This window comes from Amyelois transitella, chromosome 4 (genome assembly GCF_032362555.1).
Source record: "Amyelois transitella isolate CPQ chromosome 4, ilAmyTran1.1, whole genome shotgun sequence".
In the NCBI taxonomy this organism is placed as follows: domain Eukaryota; kingdom Metazoa; phylum Arthropoda; class Insecta; order Lepidoptera; family Pyralidae; genus Amyelois; species Amyelois transitella.
The window spans coordinates 3888218-3910723 of record NC_083507.1 but is presented as its reverse complement, the minus strand read 5'-3'; the positions used below and the strand labels follow the sequence as shown (position 1 = coordinate 3910723).

The window sequence follows — 22506 nt, the reverse complement described above, 5'->3', positions numbered from 1 at the left end:
ACCTACTCAATATGCTCACAAAGCTTCATGAGAATCGGTCAAGTCGTATCGGAGGTGTACGGGAACGAACATTGTGACGAGAATATTATATAGAAGATAGTATCGTTGGGTAAGTCTCAAACTGATTTCGAGCCTAACTCAACCTGTGTACCAATTATCATTATACTGCATGGTTCTATGATTCATCTTCATAGATAGCTACCATTAGTAATACCTACCCGATTAAATAAATTTGCTAACCCTAATATTTTAGTACATACTTTAGATTATTTTTGTTTATTGCAGTAAGTAGCTCTTTCTGTCTTGACTGAGGTGTTGAACCGCCGCCGTCTAAAATTAACAAGTACCTAACCTTAGTACATAATCTAAGGGCCGTCGTCATGGTCAAGCTATGAGGCGGGCAGATTGTGGGACAACTACAACGATAAAAAACACCACCGGTCAAATCAGGTTGTGGCTATATCACCATTGTACTAAATAAGCCCTGCAGTAAAACCAACATAGTCTTACATAAGGTAAAACAATGTGATTTGGAGAGATGCTTGATAAGGTGAATAGGTGTAAGTACCTATTTAATTATGTGTACACAACTAAATAAAAATAAATCTATAAATACTCAAAAGTTTATTTAACGTGAAAACAAACATGCAAGTACATTTTCTTAATGTTATTACATTTTGTTATTCATGTGGTGCTGTTGATATGCTGCTGTGAACAGGTTAATAAAAATATTATTATGCCTATCATAAACTTAATGCTAAAAGCATATTGTTTGAAATACAACAGATGAACTTCAATGGGACGGATCAATTTTACGTTTTTGAATGTATAATATACTGAAAGGCCAAATTGGGATACATCAAAATAGTTCATAATAAAATAAAAATATGTACTCATAGTTACATGTTGTTGCATTAGGTTTTTTTCTTTGTCTGTAATCATAACGTTACATAAGCAAACTCAGCCCCTTTAGCAGTAATATCACTAGGTTGAAGTTGCCAAGGCATCACTTAATCACAGAATGCTATTTTAGCTAAGAGTAATAAAATAACAACATTTCAACAACAAAAATATAAAAACCCATAATGGTACATACAATCAAGGAACAGTGAACACTGTAAACGTAATTCGTGACACGAGTTAAAATAAAAAATGTTTAAAATAAGAAATTCTTGTTAATAAAAGACAATTACTATATGAACTAGTCTTCAAATTTGATTCAACAAATCAACATCATACATATGAAACGCAAATTTTGAGGTTCATTCAATCTAACTCTTGAAAACTATCAAAATTTTCAGTTATAAAAAATACTTAAACCCGAGAGAGTACCAAGTGATCACAGATTCTGAAAGTCCGTTCATATTAGTACAAAAGTAACCAATATGTTGTAACGGTTTCACCTATTTCTACACAAATTATGAAAGCCGATTCATGCCCATTATTTACTTGCATAATGATTTTTCCCACTTTTAAGGTTGTAAACCATGTTGTTATTTAACCATGAGCATGTACCTGAATTCATTTTTTTTTTTCTAAAATACTTTAAACATCGAAGATATGCTACGATTTATTACTTTTGTTTTATAAGATTTGTTGGATGGCCAGTACTCTGTTAAAATACAAATGCATTTAAGCTTTGGCAAATGGAATAGTTAATTACACAACCACTGTATATTATAACCCTTCCTCCTTATTTAACGCATTACAACTAAAGTCAGAGTAATAAATAAAATTTGAGAATCAACAACTATGAGAGTACTGGCGATCAAACTAGGAAGGCGCGATGACGTTCGGGCTGTAAAATAAGTTCTTTTAAAGTTATTCCTGAAGAAGCAAACACCTATTTAATAACAAAGGTCAAAGCTGCCAATCAGTTACAAAGTAAAAACCTTTTAATTATCTTTTTTCCTAAATATATATGTCATGGTAAAAATAATAAAATGCAACAGTGCTAATGGCATAACCATTATGTTCTTTTAATATGATAGGGAATTTTAGTATTGATCAGCTCCTATATGAATTCGCAATAGTATTTTCCTTCTTCAGGAAGAATGTTACAAAAGAAATATCACCCCCTTTTGTCAAAATTATACCCCCTTTTAAATTTATTGTAATATTGAACACATAGGAGAGAATAGTGAGCGCCAGGTGCCAATTTTTGAAAGACCAAAAAGACCCTGTTATGAATGGTTCAAGCTACAAACACTTTGCTTAAAATTACGATACACACTTAATACTTACACAATAAAGAGTAAAGCTAACGCAAACAAATAATAAAAAATGACTTAAATACCGCTTACTTAAAGCACAATGCGAAAAACGATAATTAAATTTTACTTAATCTATTGTTTGAATCTATGGTAAAAAAATATTGGAAGTATAAATGTTGGCATAAGCGCGGTTATTCATAAAAATATCTTTAATTATATATGCGCAATTAAAGCGTTGTGTCACGTCAAATCGATTTCAAAAGATAAAAAGTGAACTGTAACACCTTTTTGCCAAATATTACTATTCATACAATTGAAAATTCAAGATTTTAATGAAACATTTTTAGCATTCAAAAACTATTTAATTATTTTGTAGAAGTATTCCGAAAAAATATATAGAATGCAAAAAGAGTTTAAATAACAATAAATATCGACATGAAGTGACACTGGTCATATTTTCAAAAAATCTAAAATATAATCTTTATCTAGGAGACTGGCCCCCGCGGTACGCCGTTTTTATGGCGCGAAATACATCACTGTTTCGCTTTTTATCATTTTACGTCAAAGTGAAACAGGAGAGCGATAGCTTTTTGCGTCGCGGCAGTTAGTCATAATTGTCTAAGTTCACAACTTCCTTGTTTTAAACAGAGATCGCTAGTCGAGACATAATATTTGAATTCTATGCCTAAATAAGTAAAATTTATGTGTTCTTATTCTAGTCACATATAGTTCGACTTATTTCACTGATTCCAGAACACAATTATAGTCATATTAAAAAAAAAGAAATACTGAGGTATTAGAAAGTCGTATGATAAAAAATTGCGATAGTTGCAACGCAGTGTAAAGAACACCCATTTATTTATTTTTGTTAATAACAATATTGCTTTATTGCTATTAACAAAAATAAATAAATTATTATTGCTAAAAATTTATTGTCCGCGTTATAATCATCTTAATGTTATGATTTACACAGTTGTTATGATGATTATAACGCGGACAATAAATGTTTAGCAATTAATAATTAGCGTGATTATTGGTCAGAGTAAGGTAAAATGGTTTGTTTGATTAAAATGCTTATCAAATTAAAACAAGACCACAATTTGAAAATTTATATCTAAAACTATATAATTTGGTGGACCAAGTTTGCAAAGAGTTTACATAAAACAAAGGGCTTGAAACATGTGATTCAAAATATGTACAAGTTTATCAGGATTATGAGATTCAACAAAATATCTAGATAATCTTTTAAAATCTAGATCAAGAAGCAAATAACTTAAAAAACCCATATACTAATAGAGTCAATCTACCAATTACTATGAACAACTTTCCCCCAGGGAATACAGGTTGTGCAAATAGACCCTTTTGCTACCGGATGTTCTATACACTGCGTTCTGAAATTGACAGTTGTGTGCATAGAATCAGAATAATATAAGACAATAGAAATTCTTTATTGTACTTGAAACTATAGTACTGTATAGTCGTTTTGCATCCCACGTAGTTTTCAGCGCAGTTGTGAAACCGTCAAATAAATCACAGAATTGAGGTGCAATATGCGCCACATCCATCAGTTGCGACGTCACATTAGTACGTACTACTTTTATGGTCTTATATTATTCCAGATACCATATAAGTGTGATAGATAAGCACGTCGGTCGTTTACTTGAACTGGCCCAATACGAAGGCGTCCATGAGCTTCGGCACGTATTCGTCGATGCCGACTATATCGAGCACCCCTTCGTGGGTGCCGTCCGTTGTGGCTACGCGGTGAGATGCTAGCGACATGACGATCAATCTGTTTAAGGAAAACAAAAATATAAACTAGTTACCAGCTCCAATGACAATTTGTGTTTATACAGGGCAGTGAACCACCAGTTTGATCTTTGGCGGCGGCGGAGGCCCGTTATGTCCTCTATACTCCTTTCCATAAACCAACTAGCTGTAGCCCGCGACTTCGTACGCGTGGAAGAGTCTGTCATTGTTATTCTCCGTTGTATGCTACACAAGGTGTTATCATAAATGTATTTTTGTACACACTATTTTTGACGTACTGTTTTTTTTTTTTTTATTCAATTCATAAAACACCCAATCAAATCTTTTCCAGACCTGTTGTTCTTAAAAACATAAGCAATTTAAGTTTTCCGATGCTTATAAGGTCATTAATTTTATATTGTTATGTCAGATAGTTAAATGAATAGATGGGTAATAACGCTTATCATAATACACTGATTACCTACAAAATATTATTGGTTTTTTTGCAAACCCCACTCTGCGGCATTTACCCGACGCCCTTCTCCAGATTCATCTTAGTCCACGCAGTCCACATAAAGAGAAAATATTTGTATTTTTGTATGTTTGTAACGAATATATACTCAAAAGCTTCTGGACTTATTGTCACGAAATTTGGCGCATATATAGAATAGACCTTCGGTAGTGACATAGGCATTTGTTCCAGAATTTTCACGGGAAGTAAGTCCCTCACTGAAGCAAGTTAGGTATACGCCAAATTTTAAGAATATTGGTTATTGGTTCGGACAACAAACAAACAAACTTTCGCATTTATAATATTAGTTATTAGTTATATATGCGAAATTATATATATTATAATATTATTACTTACTTACGTGCCGTGTGGTTCCCGGTACCAATAAAAAAAAGAATAGGACCACTCCATCTCGTTCCCATGGATGTCGTAAAAGGCGACTAAAGGAAAGGCTTATATAATTCCTTGGGATTCTTCTTTTAGGCGATAGGCTAGCAACCTGTCACTATTTGAATCTCAATTCCATCATAAAGCCAAACAGCTGAACGTGGCCTATCAGTCTTTTCAAGACTGTTGGCTCTGTCTACCCCGCAAGGGATATAGACGTGATTATATGTATGTATGTATTAACTTACGAATGTATATGAATCTCGACTCAAAACTGTCAAAATTTCTAATTGCTTTTGACTTTACTATTGCGTAAATATAAAAATGAAATAAATTTAATCAAATGGAAAAATTTCGGATAAATTTCACTGTACCCAAAATTTTAATTTTTTTCTTACACACTTTAACCCCCTTTTTGACCCCTCTAGGGGTTAAATTTCGAAAAATCCTTTCTTATCTGACCACTACGTGGGGACATCAAGTTTGTAGTTTTATGGTTTAGGCTGGGCGTTCATGAGTCATTCACCCTTGTTCCTTCATATAATAGAAGATATCAGATAGGAACTCACCTAACTTCCTAAACCCCGCACTGCTTCCTGTATCTCTCCAGAGCTCATACAGGGCAGTGATCCATTACCTTATTCTTTGAAGGTGGTGAAGGTCCATAATGCCCCATTCCACCGTCTAAAAATATCCTATAGGCAGGCAAATGATGGACACTCACTTTGCTTCCTCGACGCCAGAATTCTGCCTGTATCTCTCCAGCGCTCGTACGGGACAGTGGTCCACTAGTTTGCTCTCCGGGGAAGGCGGAGGTCCGTATCTTCCTCCCGGGCCGCGACCCCCGCGTTCGGTCCTGTCTAATTCCGTGAAGCGAGTGGGGCGGTCCACCATGTTGATGAAAACGTCAATAGGCACGTTGTTCTTAGAGGCCCACTCTATTGGAGCGTCGAGTTGAACGCGGCCCAGGTTGACTTTTTGCTAAAATTGGAGAAATAAAAATATTATTATATTTTTGCAGTCGCATATATTGATATAATATAACATAAAAAGTGGACCAGTGGCTAATTCCGCTGATGGGTAAGGATTCTACAATGGTAACCATGCCCCGACAACACCACCACTCTATTTCAATGGTCATGGTTGCGTGGTGATGGATTAAACTTCGGTGTTAATCTGTCAAAGTGCAAATGCAGTAGGCTTATGTAAGTGTAGTGATAGCAACCTAAGAATTACTCTTTAGCTCGAAGTTATTAATGAATAGCATAAGTACTTACTCTGAGCACAAACTCGGCCTCATCGATGGTGCTAAAGTTACGTTCGATTGAGACCAACTCAACACCTCCTTCAGTGAAAATCGCCAGCTTTACGTCTGTCTCACGTTTCAGTAATTGCAGGGCGATGATTATGGCTGCAAATAAATATCAGTAAAAATAAAAGTGTTAATGTATTGACAAAACGTTACTTTATCCTAGTGGCATTTGTCCCTAGTAAAATAAAGTGAAGTGCAGAGAAGTCTGTAATAACGTACTCCAGATTACAATAAATAATAAAAGGAAGAACGTAACCCAGGTTTTCCCATCGTAATCGCATTGAAATCAACGCAAAACCTGGATTTTTTCATATTCACTTTGCTAATTCGCTTTTTACTACATCTATTTAGTTATGCATGGTAGAAAAGATTAACCTGCATGGCCCGGAGTGACGTGCCTGTTGTAAAAGCATTCAGCATGCAGTTTCTTCTTGTTCTTCTTCTCCGTGTCAGCATCGCCGCCGCCGCCGCCGCCGCCACTGCCGCCTGGGGTAGACTGCGCAGTTGTCTTCTTGACCTTTTTGGGTACAGTGAAACTCTTGCAGAAATGACGACCTGAAAAGTAAAATCACTTTAGTTCACTCCTTGCTGTGATTTGTACAAAATTCTATATTTTACCATAAATAGCACAAAAAGATAAATAGATGGCAGGCTTATCACATTTGAATCTCAACAATATTGTAGTATATCAAATGCCATTTTGTAAACAACGAAGTATGCTTTTCCGACAAAATTAGACAATCACTGCCTCCCCAAATAGGCAAATAAGTAGTTCCAAAGAGTCCTAATTAAGGAGGTATCAAGACATTTTTTTTAATCAAACTTTGACCTACCCTTGAACATATGGTGTCTCATATCCATGGTGATCATATAACGAGCCTTAGTTGGTGGAGTCAGTAACCAGGTCATGTCAATCAGTTTGTTAAGAGCTGCAATCACAGCTGGGTTTGGTAGCTTGTCGATACCTGCAATTATAAATAAGTGAGTCACTGCCATCTTATTTGTATATCGTTATAGTGCCGTGTGGTTTCCAGCACTTAAAAATCGGACCATCTCTTACTGGTGGATGAGGTAAAATATGACTAAGAGAGTAATCAAAATCTTCTAGTTGGTGTTTATCCAGTAGTGAAGAAAAAATATAGTTAACTATTGCAGTTCTCCTTTTTATGCGCAAATTGTACTCAATCAAGAGTAAGACTTGAGTTAGGATATTTTCAGAAGATTGGCTAGCAAGTGCATTTCATAATGACTTGAATCTCAATTCCATCAATAAAGACATCCCAGTAAACATAACCCGAGTCTTGTATTATTTGCTCTTTCTACCTGCTAAGGAGGATGTAAGTGTGTATGTGATCGTCATCTTTTTCAAAGAAACTCATAAACGCTAATGAAATTAGAAAAATGTATGGAAGCTATGAATCATCTCTACTTAATCTATTTAGTTCTTTTTTTTTTGTAGAGGGAGAATTTGAATCCATACTTTAGACTCAATTTGAATTGATTCTCTTATAAAAACACAAAAGTGATAGTTTGTCTGTCTGTTACGCTTCGACTTGTATTGTAGCCTTTTGGTTTATTACCCAAGTTAAAACTACCTTTGTCTGAAAACTCCCAAAGGCGCGATGCCATTGGCTTCACAATAGCAAGATGATATAAAGTTATGTATGTCAGCATTAAAACTTGTATAAACTACAATTTATTAAATTTTACGTTAATATCTCACCCCAATGCTTCACCTCCTTGGGGTGTCGCTTGGTGACAGTCCACTCCCATGTGCCAGTTTTGCTATCATACATCTGGCGAGTACGGCGTCGAGATTCCTTTTCCGCTGAAACCTTTGCTTTTTCGTACTTCAGGGGCCTAAAATTGAAATGAAAAATGTTATTGAGAAGAAGAAACTCTTTGAGGGACTTTTTTACCAAAAATTGTAGGAAAATATTATAAATACATATATTAATTATACTTAATGAATTATCAGTTAGATAATGTGAAATTAAGATATTCAGCCAATTTAAAAGACATTTTCAATTGTTATAAACATTTTGAGAAATTTGCATAATGTTGCTTTCTTACATAACAGTTAACGGTCTAATAACTGTAGTTACCTGCTTTTCTGCTTGTAGTTACACAAAGCAATATAGACAGCCAATGCGGTTACTTTCGACTTTTTAATAACATCTGGGTGGTTCAACAGAGAAATGAGGATAGCATTGGTTGTTGACTCGTTAGTCAAGAAGCCCATATTGTGAATGCGCTGGATATTGTGCAGTAGCTCTTCAAGAGTCATCTGAGGCAGCACTGCATTCCAAACCTGATAAAAAAATTTTTTTATATGAGACTATTCTCAGACATATAATTTTTCGTCATTGAATGATTGGGGAAATTACTTTTCATCTTAGAATGATTTGTTGAGAGAAAAGTATTACCTACTCCAGTCTGTGGAAGATCCTGTTGACCATCAGAGAATAGTTACAGACACCGAAATGTCCTTGTTTATTTGTATTAAGTTCTTAAAGACTGGGTTATCATAGTAGTAGGCACTTACATCCTGAGAAGTAAGCAGATGTCCAGGCACATGGTCTAAAGTGAACTTGTATTGCGCAGCCATGGCGGCGGCCGCAACTGCATCTTCACAAACACGCATTTTCTCAACCCTTTGGATTATTTCGAAAATCTCCTTGGTGCCAGGTGAGTCACCAACCAACTGCTTAGCTTTTTTAAATCCGAAAATAGCATATTTTACGACAGCATCCCGAGCTGAAAAAGTTTAAATAATATTAAGTACATTATAAAAAAAAATGGCATGCAAAACTATATTATGCGATATCTTTTTCTCATAAAGGTAGTGTTGTACATACCATGATCTTCAGCAGGAATTTTCACATGTGATTTTCGTAGTAGTGTTTTATGAGAGCGGCCGTGACGACCACGCACTCGCGTTATTTCTCCGGCAAGTTCTATTGGCTCCTTTTTAAGATACCATTCTTGGACATTCTTGCACCATCCCCTACCATTACCTATATAAATAAAAAAAGGAATAAATAATGATCTAAAAAAATCAGCAATGATAGGTATCTGATTCCAAAGGCTGCAGCCATGTAGCAACTAGCAACAATTCTTTTTAGTGATATGCATAAATAAAAGTTTAAATGTTTAGATAATAATTTACAATGAGAAGGGATAAGGTATATGATTCAGGAGAAAAAATATTTGTTAAAAACATCTAATTCTGATGCCAGTTTGAACTAGAGTTGCCACGAATAGTGAATTGGCCGAATATATGGCAACGCGGTCGGCCGAAGCGCCGAATATTCGGCACGAAATACATCCCTAAAAAACTTTCCACTGCATTTATTTTGCTTTTTTTCGTGCTTCTTTTGCCATACCCAAATTTCACTCCCATCCATTAATGTCGGGACCAACACGCCCCTATGCACAGCCAGTCGAGCCTTTTTGGATAGTTTCTGACTGCTCATAAAGGCATGCAAAGCTCCATTCACCATGTTCCCCGCGTTCACTCTCCTTTCAATATCACTATTACACTTGTCATCTGATGTAAACTTTGATCCTAGATATACAAACTCTTTCACTTGCTCAACTTTTTTTTAATGAAGAAACAAATGAAAATGATAGGACTATTGTAATACATGACAGTTTCTGGAACTGCTTTGAGGAAGTCGCAACCGATAATATGCGAAATGCTAATGATGAGGTGGACGTGGAGAAGAGTGCTGTGGCAAACCAGTTGGATTTTTATTTGAAAACAGTTCACTTAGATCGGAAGGCCGACCCTTACAAGTGGTGGTTTGCAAACGAAAAACAATTCCCAATCCTATTGAAATTTGCTAAAGTTTATTTTTCTTCTCCTGGAAGTAGCGTGTATAGTGAAAGGTTATACATATTTTTCAAGGATAAAATGTATCCCATTTTATGCCCAGGATAATAAGGTATAATTATACCAAGTTTCATCAAAATCGAGCTGTTAGTTTTCACGTGATGCCTGAACATACAGCAAACAGATACAACAAATTTTTTTTTAATCACTTATTTGGGTTTGGTATCGATCCAGTAACACCCTCTGCTATTTATTTTTTCAATGGTCGGCCAAATAATAGGTACTATTCGGCTGAATACGAATAACATAAAAAGTGGCCGAATACTGAATAATTGCCGAATATTCGTGGCATCTCTAGTTTGAACACATTCAAATTAAAGTCATTTAGTTGCAATAGAGTATACTTTAATTTACATCTGTTCCTGTAGTTTCTAGAAATACTGTTGTTACAAGAAAGTAAATGAACGTTCATATTTGCAATAAAATTAAACAAAATATGAGCTAAGTTGAAAGGAGGTAGGACAAAGGCAAATTCAGTGTGTAATATTTGTTAATTAGTTATCCTAAACAATAAATAACTCTTTGTATACCCATGAAAACTTGTACTGTACCTGTTTTTAAGACCCTAGTGTATTTGTTGAAAAGCATCATCTGCTCTGGAGTAACGCATATAACAGCTGCAGCTTTATATGCCGCTTCTTTATGCTTCTGCTGACCAACATTAATAATTTTGACCAGACTGAAAGCTAGGGTGTCATAGCGAGTATACCAGTCGTCTGTGAATGCCTAAAATCAACAAATTATAAAACTTCACTCTACTATGTATCAAATCAAATAATGAATAAACTATTTTGTTACACTGTATTGCATTGGTTCTTAGTTCAGGGTCCATCAGGGATCATGTTATTCACAGGAACGCAACATACCTAATATACAACATACTAATAAAAGATAAAAGTTTTCCTAATCACCAATTCGAGTATAAGGTACTTGTACCTTTATTATTTTTACAAGTAGAAAATTCATAAAATGAACACAATCTAAATTGAGGGTACTAAAAAAATTACCTTTACAACGATCTCTGTAAGTTCAGACATATCATATTCTGGATCTGCATAGATATCTTCGACGACTGGCAACTTGGTTTTATCGAAGTAGTTGTGAGCCGTCCAACATCCAGGGTAATAAATGGGATTCTCAGTTCCAGTATGCAGAAACCGAGTAAACCGATTTCGTAGGGCTGGATCGAGTGGTTTCTTACTCATTTTTAATTAGTTTGCTAGGTTCGCCAAATTTAATTGCAAAATCTTGCGAGTAAGGCTGTCAACAAAACGGTATGGTAGGTACTTCCAGACGTAGTATACAGAATTTGCTGAAAACTGAAAAATATACAGTTAAAGGTAAATCAACTATACTAGAAAGCTATTAGTTTTTCATCGGTATTCGAGCGAAACATGTGCCACAATAAATTGAGGATGTGGCCATAAAAAAATGACAATGGAAGCCAACTAATAATTTTGTAAATTCAAAGCTTATTAGGCATTTGAACATCAAAATTTTGTATGGAATACAATTAGTGAGAACAGAACTATACCATAGAATTGATTAAAATTTTAAAAGATTCAAAGAATTTTCTCACCTTTCGACAATCGCCTTCTACTTACTAATGTATTGTACTATGTAGGTAATCTATTTTTTTTCATATTCTACACACGCATATGTTGCCAACTGTCCCAAAAGAAAAGACGCTGATCGGTCCCACAAATAAGAGCCAGATCAGTCGTCAGAGAAACGTCAGAAAAAGTCTATCATCAGACTATTCGTGTAATCACCATCATCCACCACCTCCATTTATGCAAATTTTTAAAATCTTTATCTTGTAATAAAATTATAATAACGCTACAGCCGCAGCGGAAATGCTGCATGAGCCTTTGAGCTACTGTACTATAAGTACATTACTGTACATATACTTATTTAATTAGTGCTTTTGTGTCAACATTTGTGAAGGTAGTTAAGATTAACTAAGAGTTTCAAATTTGGCACGCTAAGTATAACATCACATTTTTCAATACATTTAATTGTAAGATGTGGTGTGATATGCATCACCATCATCAAATGTGATGTGATTGTGATAGAAAGAGTTGAGACAATTTGGCATGGGAAGTGCTTGCAGGTGGGTAACACTGAGTCAAAACATCAAAACAAAAATTTTTAAATATCAGTGCTGCCAGCTAAGCGCTTTCTCAGCTAGAAATTGCGCCTTTTTTCCCTAATCAGCGCCAAGTGACAGCTGCGCCATGCTTGTCTATGCGCATTTTGTAGCGGGAGCGATGTTATGGCTCGACCGCCTCAAAGGGAAGATGAAGGGCCGGACTAGGTGTTATGCCTGAGAAACCGCAGCTTCGACGATGTTAAGTCGGAGGTTGTATTTGTGAAATCCTTGTAATAGCGATTAAGATTCTTCGTTGCTTTGGGCTGAGCGAGTAATTATTCGCTATGATTCACAGTTGTTGTGTAACTTTAGTGATGTCACCACAATTTGTTTTTTTTTTTATATATTATTAATTCGTTCATATGAACGCGTTTATATCCCTTGCGGGGTAGACAGAGCCAGCAGTCTTGAAAAACTTATAGGCCACGTTCAGCTGATAGACTCAATGACAGTTTTTTAGTTATAAATAAATATAGGTACCTATTTCTATTAACGTACTTACCTATCGTTTCTACGCCTCGTGGAATCTCATACATAGGAACACACTAGAAATGGGCCGAGTACTCGATTGATACTCGGTATTCGGCGGGATTTTTGATACTCATACTCGGCAGAATAACTCGGTTTGAATGAAATATATTTGAGTAGATATAATTAAGTATTACACTCAGCAAATCGTTAATAAAAAACTTTTCAATTACTATGACGCGCAACGTGAATTATTGTTTGCTAACGATCAAGCGACTGGTAGTTGAAGACGCCGGCGGAGTGAGGGGTGTATCAACGCGAGCCGACCTCTCGATCGGCGCGAACCTGTTTGACTTGTTTACGCACGCGAAATGGGTATTTGATAGAACAGAGTGACTAGGCCGAGTACTTGATTAAAAAAAATTGATCCGAGTAAAACTTGGTACTCGGTACGCGGCAAAAATGTTACTCGGTGCATCTCTAGTACATACATACACATTACCACCTCTACATCTCTTGAGGGGTAGACAGAGCCAACAGTCTTGAAAAGACTGAAGAGACACGTTTAGCTGAATGGCTTAATGACGGAATTTAGATTCAATTAGTGACAGGTTGCTAGAAATACGACAAACTGGGAAAGAGATGGAGTGGTCCTATTCTAAAGTGTCGGGAACCACACAATGTTAATAACAATCAGTCTTGGAAAAATCAGTATGTTCGCGTTTATTTCCGTTTGCATGTAGATTGGAATATATGGCAATAATTCCACCTATTACACTTATTTCAAGTACAATAAAATAAATAATTGGATTAAATAAATAATGGAAATTAATAATCATGCAGAGCGAAAGTTTTGAAAGTATTATTTCAAAAAGATTACTTTAATTCATAAATCATACTTGTTAATGTAAATAAACCACATACAACTGCTTCTTACGGTCGCGTCGCATTCTTCGCTTTTTTGACTAGCGCCAAACAAACGGAGAACTCAACGAGAAGAGAGAGAGATAGAGAAGGCGAGAAAAGTACTTAAATCGGTTCCACTCACTGTTATAGTTTTTCTTGCGTTCTCGCGTGTGTGGAGCGGCAATAACCAATTTAGCGCCTTCTCTTTGGCAAGAGTTGGCAATATTGATAACTATACCTAATGCAATAGTTTCTATACACAATAAATTAATATCTGACCCACAAAATTTGCCTGTGGTTTCTTTTTCCAAGCTATTTTCTTTGAGAGGAAAAGAAAGGAAACAAAATTACATAGAAAAATCAAAATAGTGTACATATGTGTGTATAACAGTTGTAGGTACCTATGTAATGTAAGTAATATGTAATAAGTTTATTTATGATACTATTTTATTAAAGCATCCCCTACATTCTTACGACACGTAAAGTTTTAAGGAAAACCAGTACATCCAATAAATTATAACGATACGATCTACATGAGTTTGGATATAGAAGAGGTTAACGAGACTCAACAATTAATGCAGAATGAGGGGGAAGAAGAAGAACCAAAAGCGTGTGACTCAGCAACTTCGCCTGTCACCAGCAATAAGATGTCTAGTGGGGCCGCCAGTCTTACTTCGGGGAAGCCCCAAGTGCAACCTAGCTCTGGAAATAACAGCCTGAATGAGTCAACAAAAGTGTCTTACATTAACGAAAGACGGCTACATCGAGATTTGATGAGGTCCAATTATAATAATAGGCCTAAGCATGTTCCAAAAGAATCTACTGATGTGAAGCATATGGAAAAGGCTTTGTTAGAGTTGTTAGAAGATTTTCACACAGGAAAATTAAGTGCATTTGGCACAGGATGCAGTATGGCACAAATGATTAATGTTCGGGACCAGCAGGAACATTTAGCTAGACTACACTTCCGCCTTTGTTCTGATGTTGAAAAACCTACAGATGATAGTTTTGAAAACTCAGGTGCAAGAGACAAGATGGCACAATTAGTACAAACTTTGGAACAACTGTCAGCTTCAATAGAACATTTGCATTCTGATGGAAATATAAATGTTGAAAAAAATATTTCACAATAAAAAAGCATGATTTCTTCTACGTTACATCTGTTCAAATGACCCATTTGAATTGGCAAAAATGACTTAGAAATATAAGTACAATAATGCATTTTCTTGTATATCCTTTATGAAAAATCTTCATATTTTTTATGGCATACTCTTTGTTGTAATAAGTTGCAGCAGTCGTTCTAGGCATCTGAAATTTCTCCTGTATGTTCATTTCTATGAGAACAGGAAGAACTGCATTTTTTATTCAAAGAGGCTAGATCTGAGCAGTCTAGTGCCAGAATAAAAATCAAGAGAGAAGACCAATGAAGTTTTATTATAAAAAGAAAAATTAAAAATGGCTAATATTAAATGCCTTCTTCGAAAATAATCTCAAGATTTGTCACACATAAGTTAGTTGTGGTTGGGTTGGCACTTAAAGTATATACCTATCTACTTAATTAATGGGTTGACATGACATGAATTTTTTTTTACAATTGTATCTACAAAGTTTTCTTGCAAAATATTTTGCAACAAATTATCTTGCCTGAAGTAGGTATACAATATTGTAAATTGATAAAACATCCAGAACAAATAGTAGAACTCAATTGATCACATCCATTAGGTATAGGCAATATTTTATTACTTAAATGGATACAAAGATTTATATGTTCTGGTTAAATACAGACTAACTTTTTTGGTTCTAATACAGCTGTGCACTCTAGGTTTGCTGGTGCACACTATGTGTCCCTATCCCTACTCCCCTTCATCAAACTTTGAACCTACAGGTTGCTTAAGTTAGAAGCTAGTTTCAATTTGAAATCTCAAAACATCTTGATACTTATAGCTAAACAGTAATTAATAGTGGTATGACTATTGTTCGTGTTGATATTGTGTCTTAAAAGCTAACTTTAACATAACACAAACAAAGTTATAATAAAATTTGTGAAAAATAAAATTGATTTTCTTTTCTTAAACTTAAATCTAATTCAAACTAAAGGGGAATGCTTTAATGCATACCTCTTTATGTTCTGTAATATAAAGATTATATACCTAGGTTGGAAAAAAACAACCAGTGACATTTATAGGTAGTTATAGGAAAGAAAAGATCCCTATAATTATGAATCTTATTTCTTGACCCTTATATTTGAGAATAAAGATGTAATTAAAACACACAGTGATACACTTACATATGTCTTCTGCTTTCTTTTAGGGTGTTCATTATCCAACAAGAACTAGATTATTTGTATAATAGTGATAAAGTGTATTTGTATAATAGTGAGATAGTCTTAGTTATACCTTTATGTATACACTAGCTGTCCCGGCAAAGTTGTTTTGCCACATAAATATTGCTGTCCCGGCAAATTTGTTTTGCCACATAGTACGAGATCCGGCTGCAAAATCACTACGTTCATCGCGTAGTTAATCAAACTCACATTTTAACATACATTTATGAATAGGATAATACATAGATAATAGGGTGCCAGTCAATAAGTGGCCGCAAGTAATTTTAATTAAATTAATGTTAATTAATTTTCCAAAAAAAATTTCGTTCACTTGTTTTTTAAATAAAATATCATCCACATCATAGAAATGTATGTAAAGAATTCGAAAATCAATGGGTGCCGTTACACACTCGGCCGCAACTACTACGCAGCCAGGTGTAAACAGGTAATATTTTGGTCTATTTATACGTTCATGTCGTACACGCATGTTTTTTATATCAAATTAAAGCTAATTTTTTTTTTAATATGATGATATATCGCTGCCTGTGAATAAATGGCCGCAAATTAGGGTTGCTAGCTGTTAAAAACTCGAGGTATCCGAGATAAAGTGAAAGAGAGTTAGCGCGTAACGCCACTTGTTAGACAAGGATGGCGAGTACCAGTTGTGCGAGTATTTGAAGCCATTGCGCACGCGTCAATAGATTGGGTTCTCAGCCAGCGATGCAAACAGTAATACGAACGACTTTACATTTACTCCAAAATTATAATTAAGTAATTAATATTCTGCAAAAAAAAAAAATGAAAATAAGAAAATATTTATTTCATAATAAAACATTGTTTATTGATCAAGAAAAAATGAAAAAAGCGTACTTATAAAGAATAGAATTTTGAGTATGTTTTATTTTTTTTACAAAAAAGATACTACGCATAGAACCAAGAAAAATTAACTCAGATCCAGAATAATTTCTTGGCTCAATAATTTATTCTCTTGACTCCAAACTGTTGAGAACCCTATCTATACGCGTGCGCAATGGCTTCAAATACTCGCACAGCTGGTACTCGCCATCCTTGTCTAACAAGTGGCGTTACGCGCTATCTCTCTTTCATTTTATCTCGGATACCTCGAGTTTTTAACAGCTAGCAACCCTAATTTGCGGCCATTTATTCACAGGCAGCGATATATCATCATATAATAAAAAAAATTAGCTTTAATTTGATATAAAAAACATGCGTGTACGACATGAACGTATAAATAGACCAAAATATTACCTGTTTACACCTGGCTGCGTAGTAGTTGCGGCCGAGTGTGTAACGGCACCCATTGATTTTCGAATTCTTTACATACATTTCTATGATGTGGATGATATTTTATTTAAAAAACAAGTGAACGAAATTTTTTTTGGAAAATTAATTAACATTAATTTAATTAAAATTACTTGCGGCCACTTATTGACTGGCACCCTATTATCTATGTATTATCCTATTCATAAATGTATGTTAAAATGTGAGTTTGATTAACTACGCGATGAACGTAGTGATTTTGCAGCCGGATCTTAGACTAACATAAATATATTTAAGTAATTTCTAGCTAAAAAAAAATGTTAGGCATGGACAACCCTTACCACAAAGAGGTATGAAAAATGGATGTTGGCCGATTCTCAGACCAACTCAATATGCTCACAAAATTTCATGAGAATTGGTCAAGCCATTTTTCAGGAATATGGGAACAAACATTGTGACATGAGTGTTTTATATATAAATGCATTGTGGTTTAGATTAGGGCCACTCAGTCTCGTTCCCATTAATGTTGTAAAAGGAGACTAAATAAATAGGCTCATTCTTCTAGTGCAGGTTTTACCATGATCCAATATGGCTTAGGTTTCCTTGAAAAGGTCAGATGAGTCACTTCATATAAAAACCAGACTCCTTCCAGAGGTGAGAATGTAACTGACCGACTTGACTGGCCATCCTAATCACTTAAGTTGAACTTTGTTGGTTGAGTTAGCTTTGTTTGATTTTATGTTTATGAAAGAACATATTATACTATAATATTGTAGCAGGAGCGATGTTTCGGGCTTGACCGTCACAAAGGGAAGAAGTTGTAAATATTTAGACTCTTCGCTGTTATTGGCATATAGCCTCGCGTGATTAGCTGTTGTGACTTGTGGCGTAGAGATGTCGCCACAATATGTTCTCTCTTTTACATAACATAAACCTAACATATAATCTTGTCTTTTCCCTGCAGGGTAGGCAGAGCCAACAGTCATCAAAAGACTGAAAGACCATGTTCAGCTGTTTGGCTTAATGATAGAATTGAGATTCAAATAGTGACAAGTTGCTAACTTGTCACTATTTGAATCTCATCAACTATCCCATCACCTAAAAGAGGAATCCCATGTATATAAGCCTATCCCTTAGTCTCTCTTTTACACCTTATATCTAAAATAAGAGAGGGGGAAGATAAGACATTATGTTCTATCATGAATAAAGACCCCAGGAATGTAAGAATGTTGCTTAAAACTTGTAAATGGAATAAAGAAGTATCTATAGTTAATAAATTGGATGGCAGAATAACAAATTATTAAATAATAAATGGTAACTTTACAAAAATAATTGGTGGTACCCACCTTTTTTCAAAACTTTTCTACAAGTAGGACACTTTCTTCCACCTGTTTTCAGTGCAGATTCTATACATTTTAAACAAAACACATGGCCACATATTGTAGATGCCATAGTTTTATTTGCCAAACTGTCCATGCAAATAGGACAGTCGCCATAATTTTTCACAGGCGTTCTATTAGGTGAGGCTGCAGCTGCTGTTCTAGTTTTTAGTCGTTTTGAAGCTGGTGATTTTCGTTCTTCATTTCTGCTATAATTTGACTGCTGAATACTTTTATGATTAGTGCTATTAGACCTTGAATTAGTTGGAAAATAAAAATGATGTTCACTGGTTGAATGATGTGCACTTATGCCATGCATGCATCTAGGGCAATCATAATCCTTGCTATTTGGATGCTGAAGATTTTCATTTGGAAATAAATTATGATGCTCACTGGTGGTATGATGGTGATGATTTTTATCACACATGTCTCTATTATGTTTACTTTTATCGTTTTTACAGCTAGTGGAATGTGTTTTCAGATTGCTAAAGAAGGGATGTGAAGTTCTTGTTACTGCTGGTCTACTACAAATATTTGTAGTGGATAATGGTAAATCATCAATTAAAATAAAATTTTCACCTGGAGAACTAGATAGATGACTATAACTCAAACTTTTCAACACATCAATACTTTCCTTCCATCTTAATTGTTCAGAACACTCAGGGTTTGTAACTTCAAATGATTCTAAATTAGGTCTTCTTTTAAAGAAATCGGCAACAATATCCCCAATTTTAAAAGATGAACCATTTTGTTCATTAGTTGTTTTAAATTTTTCTGTAATTCTAGGTACAGATGACTCATGTGCAGGTTCTGTACAAGTGGGATCATTATTTAAAAGAGAGATATTAGAAGAATCAACACAAGTAACAGTATTGATATAATTATCAGGTTCTTTTGAAAACTTTTCAATAATAGCTTTGTTCTGTGCTATTAAGTCCTCAACATCTATAACCTCTGTTATTTGTTCACTCTGGACTGGATTGTAATTAATTTTAGAAGAATCACCAATAATTATTTTTTCTCCATTTCTTATTTTAATACTTTCCCTGTTAACCCCAGAGTCAACTATTTCTATACACTCTATTATTTCACTTTCCTCATTTCTTTTTCTTTTTTGAACTGGCCTACTTGTTTCAATGTCATCCCCAATCACAATAACTTCACAAGGGTTTTCAATAATTTTGACATCATCATTTGTCTGATTGAGTATTGTGTTTTTTTTGTTAATATTTGATTGATTTCTGTTTGTACTAGTATCACTGAATAAACTGTCATTAAAAAGTTGATCGTTTATATTTATGGTATCACTATCCCTTGATGTGCTTGGCAAGGGCGAAAATAATTGTGGCCTGTCATAAGTTTTATTAAAATCATATTCAATGGTCTTATTGCTATCTAAACTGCCATCACTGAAATCAGATCTCTCATTGTCCTTTTCCCATATCTGAGGATCAGCTTTTTTTCTTGGTTTTTTTGATGATTTCTGTGTAGGCTCTTCACAATCAATAATTGAAGATATTTGAGATGATTTTAGTTTTTTACCCGGTTCATTCGGCGTCAAACCATTTTCAATATTAAAAGTAGAATGTGGTAGATTTGAAATCATGACCATCATTTTGTCAGCAATTTTTTTTATTGTCTTTGGCGATGTTAATTTTTTTGTAGTTATAATTGAAGAACTTACAGGTGATTGGCTTTTTTGGGGGGTAACAATTTTAGGTTGATCTTCATCATCAGAGTCTTCAAACATTTTTTCAAGATCTGATAAAGGAGGCATTGGCCTTCCATTTCCAGATAATCTTCCACTATTGTTATTTGACTGACTGGATGAATGAGGTTTATTACGCCGAGAAGTCTGTAATTTTGTCACAAGTTTCTTTGATTTTGAAATATCATCTTCGGGACGAGCCTTTTTAGGATGATACCCCATTTTACTTTTCTTTTGCAGCTGCTTGCCAGATTTCATCTTCTCCCTTGACATTTTTTAGGAAGTTGCTGAGTATATACCTGGAACCACAGATATTATGTATAATGTCAGAGACCTAAACCTGCAATGTTGTACCTGTATGTTATAGGTTTTTAACAAATTCACCAAATAAAGCTGGGTGCTTTAGTTCAGATAATTTTATTAAGCACTTTGGGTGCATATAGCTGGTTTTATTCAGTTAGAACAAGGGGAAATCAACTGATAGGAGAATTTGGGACAAAGGGGGGAGCCAATTTATCCTTGAATGCTGTATTCATGGAGAAAAATCATTAGATGTAAGATTGTTTCCACTTCTGCGAAAGGCTTTAATTTTTTTCTAAACTAAAGATTAAGGGAATCTGTGAGATAATGACTCACAGTAATGGTTCAATATAATCATGTCTTTTTCCATTGCAGTGTAGACAGAGCCAACAGCCTCGAAAAGACCAATTTAAGTTCTGCAATGTTTGATTAACACTGAGAGTGGGAGCAGGAAAGACGAATTTTTTGAGTCATGGAGTTATGAGCTCTGGCATACGCGCGCGCGCATGCTGCGAAAGAAAAGTCTAGAGTCTAGCGTCTGAAGGAGGAGAATTTGAGTATTGGTTTTAACCTGTTAGACTGTGGGTCATTGTCCTTATCTATATCGGGTAGGGTCCACCCCAAAAAAGATAAACTTACCAATCACCAATTTACCACCACCAGTACAACACAAACAAAAATGGTAAGTAAACACAAGGAGAATTTAGGAGGAAACGCGAACTTTACACAATTACGTGTTTTTGGTAACCCAGTTACGGGCAAAACACAAACTAAATAAAGATTTTACAAAATTATTGACCATTTATATAATACGTTCTTGGTTAAATTGTTTTGGACATGTCTGTTTACTGTTTGGATTTGTAATAGGGAATAGGGATGCCGATCTGAAATCGATGTATCGATTATTCAAGCAAAAACAAAACCGATTTTTTTAGATCGATAAGAATCTCCGATACACGAATCGATGTTTCACCCATGAAAAATTATTCGATTTTTATAAAAGCTTAGACATGAAGTATCAGGTTTAACTTTTTCATGTTATAAATACGAGATCCAAAATTCCAAATTAGGAATGGCTAATTTGGTATTTTAGATCGCGCCTCACGCTTGTCTCATTGACATTTTAATTGACAAGACAAGACGCCACCGCAAAGCATCATTGTTTATTTCATAGCGATTTAATTTTTAATTAGGTAGGTACTTACTTATTTTCAAATTGTCCCTTGTCGAAGCACCATGTTTTCTGTCTCATATATTCTTTAAGCCAATGGAAATACATAAAAAAGCTTTGGGAAATGAGTGAGGTACTTACCACAGATTACATATCACCATAGAGCTTCTGATATAAGGACGTAGCCGGCGTGCCAAAGTTAAGACTCGCATAAGTATAAGGGTCCGGACAGATGTGTGTATCTAATTAAACGGCACAGTGCGGCGTGCCACCGACCGACTAGCGGTTTTTATTACGATAATCCATCACAAAGATGGCGAAAAAAGGCGTACAAATATGTATGAACTTGGTCATTTCAAATGCGAAATTTCAGTTTCACTGCTCAATATCATAAGGGAAAAATTTGAGGTCGAAATTATGCATAAAACTTTATTTATATCAAATAATTCGTAGGTGGATTGATTACAAACACAATGATTCATAATTGGTTGAGTGGATAAAGTTTGAAGAAGTAATTAAAACCGCCCAAGTGCGAGTCGGACTCGTACCATCATTTATAACAAAATTGCGTTTGTTGTATGTATGTCTCCCTTTAATAGTTTCTAAATTTTTATTTCATTATTTATTTTAAAAAGTACTATACAATTCAATTTTCTGTGATTATTTTAACCCGTTGCCCTTTACCGATAATAATATCGAGCAAAAATACGAACAAAATACATTTATTGTATGGAGACTAGATATTGTTGTT

The 22506-nt window shown here is 34.8% G+C and overlaps 3 protein-coding genes across 5 annotated transcripts; 1 reads left to right on the top strand and 2 right to left on the bottom strand.

Moving 5' to 3' along the window:
* Positions 1 to 609: 609 nt before the first annotated feature.
* On the bottom strand, positions 610 to 11736 carry LOC106129406 (RNA-binding protein RO60). The gene is made up of 12 exons (XM_013327961.2): positions 11647 to 11736; positions 11075 to 11386; positions 10619 to 10793; positions 9031 to 9189; positions 8718 to 8929; positions 8278 to 8483; positions 7896 to 8032; positions 7006 to 7137; positions 6548 to 6727; positions 6138 to 6271; positions 5585 to 5841; positions 610 to 4005 (listed from the first exon to the last, which is right to left on the bottom strand). Exons 2-12 carry the CDS (start codon positions 11270 to 11272, stop codon positions 3870 to 3872), a joined length of 1926 nt encoding a protein of 641 aa, XP_013183415.1. The 5' UTR covers positions 11273 to 11386; positions 11647 to 11736; the 3' UTR covers positions 610 to 3869.
* A 2061-nt stretch (positions 11737 to 13797) lies between these two features.
* LOC106129465 (uncharacterized) lies at positions 13798 to 14745 on the top strand. Its single transcript, XM_013328034.2, has one exon. It carries the CDS (start codon positions 14127 to 14129, stop codon positions 14724 to 14726), a length of 600 nt encoding a protein of 199 aa, XP_013183488.1. The 5' UTR covers positions 13798 to 14126; the 3' UTR covers positions 14727 to 14745.
* A 2390-nt stretch (positions 14746 to 17135) lies between these two features.
* Positions 17136 to 21849, bottom strand: LOC106129338 (uncharacterized). 3 transcript variants are annotated; one of them, XM_013327869.2, is made up of 2 exons: positions 21790 to 21849; positions 17136 to 20583 (listed from the first exon to the last, which is right to left on the bottom strand). In XM_013327869.2, exon 2 carries the CDS (start codon positions 20555 to 20557, stop codon positions 18518 to 18520), a length of 2040 nt encoding a protein of 679 aa, XP_013183323.1. In that variant the 5' UTR covers positions 20558 to 20583; positions 21790 to 21849; the 3' UTR covers positions 17136 to 18517. The 3 variants fall into 3 exon arrangements, with proteins under 3 accessions (XP_013183323.1, XP_013183322.1, XP_060810512.1); XM_013327868.2 differs by lacking the exon at positions 21790 to 21849 and adding an exon at positions 21384 to 21526; XM_060954529.1 differs by lacking the exon at positions 21790 to 21849 and adding an exon at positions 21224 to 21525.
* Between the last annotated feature and the right edge of the window lie 657 nt (positions 21850 to 22506).

What these genes read in the sequence shown, in the direction of transcription:
- LOC106129406 (XM_013327961.2), bottom strand. Translation starts at nt 11,272, where the DNA reads ATGAGTAAGAAACCACTCGATCCAGCCCTACGAAATCGGTTTACTCGG. An exon ending in CACTAGGGTCTTAAAAACAG is followed by an intron (nt 9,190 to 10,618) that starts GTACAGTACAAG and finishes TTATTTATATAG; the next exon opens with GTAATGGTAGGGGATGGTGC. An exon ending in CGTCACTCCGGGCCATGCAG is followed by an intron (nt 6,272 to 6,547) that starts GTTAATCTTTTC and finishes ATTTATTTGCAG; the next exon opens with CCATAATCATCGCCCTGCAA.
- LOC106129465 (XM_013328034.2), top strand. Translation starts at nt 14,127, where the DNA reads ATGAGTTTGGATATAGAAGAGGTTAACGAGACTCAACAATTAATGCAG.
- LOC106129338 (XM_013327869.2), bottom strand. Translation starts at nt 20,557, where the DNA reads ATGTCAAGGGAGAAGATGAAATCTGGCAAGCAGCTGCAAAAGAAAAGT.